This window comes from Cryptotermes secundus, unplaced genomic scaffold (genome assembly GCF_002891405.2).
Source record: "Cryptotermes secundus unplaced genomic scaffold, Csec_1.0 scaffold1232, whole genome shotgun sequence".
Lineage (NCBI taxonomy): Eukaryota > Metazoa > Arthropoda > Insecta > Blattodea > Kalotermitidae > Cryptotermes > Cryptotermes secundus.
Window position 1 is genome coordinate 342,488 of NW_019719383.1, and position 5,624 is coordinate 348,111.

The 5,624-nt window shown below is 37.6% G+C and overlaps 1 protein-coding gene across 7 annotated transcripts in view; it reads left to right on the forward strand.

The window, feature by feature from the left end:
- Positions 1–1,364: 1,364 nt before the first annotated feature.
- The window catches only part of LOC111866559, an 8,899-nt gene continuing 4,639 nt past the window's right edge, over positions 1,365–5,624 (forward strand). For 2 of the 7 annotated variants that reach the window (XM_023855625.2, XM_023855687.1), the window contains exons 1-2: positions 3,712–3,803; positions 3,938–4,551. In XM_023855625.2, the coding sequence (XP_023711393.1) occupies positions 4,465–4,551 (87 nt within the window). In that variant the 5' untranslated portion in view covers positions 3,712–3,803; positions 3,938–4,464. Of the gene's footprint in view, positions 1,463–1,635; positions 1,893–3,566; positions 3,804–3,937; positions 4,552–5,624 lie in introns of those variants that run through there. The other 5 variants (XM_023855641.2, XM_023855668.2, XM_023855659.2 and 2 more) reach the window with 5 other exon arrangements.

The window sequence follows — 5,624 nt, forward strand, 5'->3', positions numbered from 1 at the left end:
CTCTGAAGATGGAGGCGCTACGTTCCTCCGAAACGTCGGCCAAAACGAAGAATACACGGTGCCTAAACCCAAAAGACAATTTTCTTCATTGTTATCGCCATGAAAACCTCAAAACTTACTCCACATCAACTTCACAGTGATCTTTCAGCTAATGGTCTTCGGTGAAAGATTCACTGTCTGTTCTGATACCCAAATTGACTCCACATGTAAACTCCATGCACAAAATAGATTGTAATCTTATCTTAAAAGTGGTACAGATGTATTAAACAAACATAAACGGGCAGTCTATTCAGAAATTATTATAATGATTACAGTCATCTGAGTCTGAGTGAAAAGTTTAACATTTCATAAAATAACAAGAAGTAAAGTCAGAGTCTTGTATATTTTAATCTATACTTTCTTAGGGGAACAGAATGGAGGACAGAAGATTTTGAGGAATTAGAGCAAGCATTCCCCCCATTTGATCTGCCCTTAACTCCTCCTTAATACAATTTTCATTATTTTTTTTTGCAAATTTTTTTTTTACTTTTCCAACTCCATCAAAGAGTTGATTAGCTATATTTTTCTTACGATTCTGCCCTGTATTTAAGGACAAGACATAAATATGTATTTAGTTGTATCCGTGTTCATTTCTAGACCTATTACTACCAAGAAAAACTGAATATTTATGAGGAAAGTTATTTTCTTGCAGTGATACACTTCCAATAACATAGTATACCTCAATGATCGTAGAGTGAGAATTTGTGTTTTTGCCTTTCACTGTGAAAGAAGTAAAAAAATGTAGAAATAATTAATTATGTTGTGTTTTCATGATTGCAGATGATTATTTTATAAGTACTGATGTTTTTTGATATATTATACTGGGGGAAACATTTTCTCTTGAACATGCAGCTGGCGTTATCTGTGGGCCACCCTGTCACCGTGGGACATAAATACAGAGACCTGGTCCTCTGGGTTAGCTGTCGCATGCAAGGCTGATGACCTTGCACTGTAATAATACTTGTTGCGAAATTGATGATGTAAATCTGGGTGCACTAATACACAAGACAAATGTTGCAGAATCCTGTAAGGAAGTGTGAAGTAGATACCACAATTGGAGAAAAACAGAAACTTTAATTGATGCTAGTAAGGAGGTTTGTGTAAAACTAAGTATATGTTTATGTTTCATCAGCAGAATGTAGGGCGGAATCATGACATAAAGATAGGCAACGGATGCTTTGAAAAAGTGGCACAATTCGGATATTTGAGGACTGTAAAAGAATGGTCAGCAGTTTTAGCCGCTAGTGGCGCTGTCGGTGCCGTTGGTGCATTTTGGAGTGGTGTGGAGGTATCGAGCGTATCGAGGTTGGAAGCTGCGCCACTTACGGAGGCATTTTGAAGCTAATTTGTTTATCAGCAGGCAGCTGTTTTGTGAGTTGGATGGTCTAAGGCGAAGGAAGTTTCGTGAGGATTTTGTTGAAATGTAAGTGGTAATAAGAAGTGTTTTGCCGTTATTTATTCATTGAATGTGGATATTATTGGAGGATGTTTAATACTGTTTGTGAATGAATGGGTTGGTGAATTGACGTTTTTTATAATGAAATCGTTAGTTGCAAATGCCGTAAAAAACTTGCACCACGGTGAATTTAATTTCAGCTTTCGAATTAACTGGAACAGTACGAGTTCAATATTATCATTGCTTTAGGCAGTCTTAAGAGCTCTTAAGACATACATAACAAATCTTCACATCAGAATAAAGCTTAATTCAGTTGCGACTGAATGAACAGTCAATGCCGGTAAGTTGTGCTGATGAGTGTTGGTGAAAAGTGGTCTACTCCTGGGTATGTTCCAGAGACACAGGTGGTCCTATTGACGGTAGAAATGATACTACCAAACTACAACAGCATTACGAGGTAACACGTACATCAGCAATTCTTCCTGCAGGAGTTAAGTTAGTTGTTATTTATTTATTTATTATTTATTTATTTATTTCATATCATATCCATGGATCATTGTACATGATATAGGACAAGTCAAATACTTTACAATACAATAAGTAATAATAATAATAGTAATAATAATAATAATAATAATAATACAATATATAACACAATGATATAATAGTATACAAAGATAATAAAATTATGATTCGAATGATATATATCCTGGGTGGTTATGGTTATGGAGAGTTTGATGGAATGAAGATTGGCAGGGGAAACCGAAGTACTCGGAGAAAACCTGCCCCAGTGCCACTTTGTCCATCACAAATCCCACTGGACCAGACCGCCTCGGTGGGAAGCCAGCGACTAACCGCTTAAGCTGTGGCACGGCCTTAGAGATAATATTGTCTGGTATGTTGCTTCACTGTAGTTTATGGTCCTGGTCTCTGTAGTGCTGGTGAAGCTTCTTGAAGTCTGCATATCTCCAGAGTAGCCTGTTCCGGTAAATCTCCACTGTGTTAGCTTGGTTGCTGGAAAAGTTAAAAGAAAACTGCGCAGTAGCGATTCCAAAACCAATTATTCTCCAAAACCAATTATTCATTACTTATGTGATTATAATTGATTAGAGCTAGTGCTTGCCCCATACAAGAGAAACTCATCCACTTTGTAGAAGCAATGATTAAGTAGGTAAGTTTTCAAAGCACTTCTGAACTTGAATAGTACTGGTATCTCTTTAATATGTAGTGGTAAATGATTTAGCAGTCGAATTCCTACATTGTTAAAGTTGTTCTTGTATAGACTTGTATTACATGGGACGATGTGTAAGTCGTCTTTTTTCCTTGTATTGTATGAGTGTAATCCTGAGTTGGTTGTGAAATCATTTAAATTGGATTTTATGTATATTAAAATTTCGTATATATACAAAGATGGTAAAGGTAATATATGTAATGATTTGAAAATTTGTTTACAACTAGTTGTTTTTGGGACCTGGGTCATAGCTCTTATAGCTCTCTTTTGTAATTTAAATATCAATTTTGCTTTTACTGAGTTACCCCAAAATATCAGTCCATATGATAGCAAAGATTGGAAATAAGCAAAATATAACGTGCGGACACTCTCTTATCCAGTCACTCTTCTGACTACTCTTAGGCCATTTTGTTTTATTTTGCCACGTATTAAATTTTGGTTTCTGCGTAACATGTCTTAGTTATGCCAATGGCTGTATCCTTCAAGTGTCATGATCATGAATGTCGCATATGTGCTTCCGTCTGCCCATTCTTCAGCATGTTTACACCTGCTTTTCTCTGCCTCTTTCTGCATTCCTGCCCGACTTCCTCTTGCAACCTTCCAGCTGACATTGTTCTTACCTAGCATTCATGGGGCTTCCCTTGGAATGAGGATGTTGAAAACACGCAGTTTTGACTTGATATGAATTTTTTTCAGTTAATAATATCATATATAAAAAATGTGATGAAATTGACTCAGGTTATAATGGAAATTGTGACAGTGATAAAATTGTTTGGCACACTCATTTAACTTGAACTGTTCTCTGTTATAATTAAGGTAATTATGTATTTGTCATTGTGATGTTCCACTGGAGCTTCATCATATATTTCTTTGAAGTATGAGACTATTCTTTTTCTTCAGGCTAATTTTGGAGAATTAAGAAACCTGCACGGACTTTGCTGCTTTCTGGGCCCTGCGTGACTCGTTTAGGAACTGATTTGCAATGAGACAGATGTGACTGTATGAAGATGCAAAAGCTTGAGTGATGTATTTTATAGAGAGTTGGGGAAAATGGATGAACCTCTGGTCATGTTATATCGCACAAGTGTCTTAATTGCAGTGGAAATATCACTGCCACACTATACCATCCTTTATGAGGTAAGTTGTAGAGCTGCAGTCGCTCTTATATGAGTTATATTAGTTGTTCTCTGCTTTCCCACTTAGTTTCGAACTATTAAAAGTTGGGTTTTAAGGAACATGTGATTCTTATGCAGATGTGTTCTTCCTTCTAGGATACTTGCCTGTCTGTTCGCCTGAGACTGCTTGCTTCTTCCCCATTGAGCCTGCTTGATTGCATACCTGGCTTTGCCATGCATGGAACTTGAGTATTCTTAGCTAGTATGCATGTGTCTTTCTTTGGCCTAAGGGAGTAAAAAACACTTACTATTGCCTTAAAATGGAATTTTTCACTTTGTAATGTAAGAGAAGAAAATGTGATATAGTTGATTTAAATTGTAATGGAATTTGATGACTGTAAAATATGATTCCAGCTACATATTTGATTCAAACTGTTGTTTCTCATATGTAAGCTAATAAAATTTTGTCCTTGTGGTATCTGGTTGAGTTACATGATATAATTCAAGAAAGTAGATGTCAGTTTCTTGTCCCTGATGCCATATTTTGGAGATGAAGGAATTGTGGGAAGTTGCTGACTGTGGTGGCCCTGCGTCACTGTTGACAGACGTTAGCGGCATTGAGACAGTTGTGATTGAATGAAAAGACAATGAAGCTATGTTTTGGTGTTGAGTGTTGGTGATAAATGGTCCACTCCTGGGAATGTTACAGAGACACAAGTGGTCCTAGTGATGGTGGAAATGATACTTCCAAACCACACCAGCATTACAAGGTAACAGGTACATCAGCAATTCTTCCTGCAGAAGTTAAGTTAGTTAGTTCTGTTCATTTAGTTTTATTTTGCCACATATTAAATATTGGTTTCTGCGTAACATGTTTTAGTTATGCCAATGGCTTTATCCTTCAAGTGTCATGATCATGAATGTCGCATATGTGCTTCCGTCTGCCCATTCTTCAGCATGTTTACACCTGCTTTTCTCTGCCTCTTTCTGCATTCCTGCCCGACTTCCTCTTGCAACCTTCCAGCTGGAATTGTTCTTACCTAGCATTCATGGGGCTTCCCTTGGAATGAGGAGGTTGAAAACACACAGTTTTGACTTGATATGAATTTTTTCAGTTAATATCGTATATAAAAATGTGATGGAATTTACTCAGGTTATAATGGAAATTGGGACAGTGATAAAATGGTTTGGCACACTCATTTAACTTGAACTGTTCTCTGTTATAATTAACCCGTTGCCGTGGTTCGTCGTGTATGCTTCATCTGGGATTTAAATCGTCTGGGGGGTTCGGCGTGTATGTTTCGTCCAGCTGCACACGTATGTTATAACGCCCATAATAATTGATGCTTTTGCTGTAGATTGTTAGATTTTTCACTGGCCTGTTGTCAGGAGGACTGTATTTATTGACACACGCGTTTAAGAGCGCTAAGTCGTTGTTACATATGCCTGTCTTGCAGCAACGTTCCTGTGGCTATTGCGAGCTGTTTCTGTTATGAATGATGTGTTTTCTTTGCTCTGAAGCTATAAACAGTAGAGATGTGATATGGCCTGGTGTTTATGATATCGTATTGCCCTGAGCTGGCTACACACACACTCAATTGGAATTCTTAGAAGAGGGATGTACAAAAATTTATGCTAGCAAAATCGATTGCTTTCGCACAGTACATAGCACCCATTTCTTAGAAAAACGCCACAATATAAGGCAGAACACTGTGGTCACCCCCTGAGAGGATACGGATGTGTGTGGGGGAGGGAAAAGAACTCATTCCTTCATGTATTATCGCTTCAGCTGACTCCATTTTATCGTACTGACCTTGGTGGTCGTTTCGAGGGATGACCATAA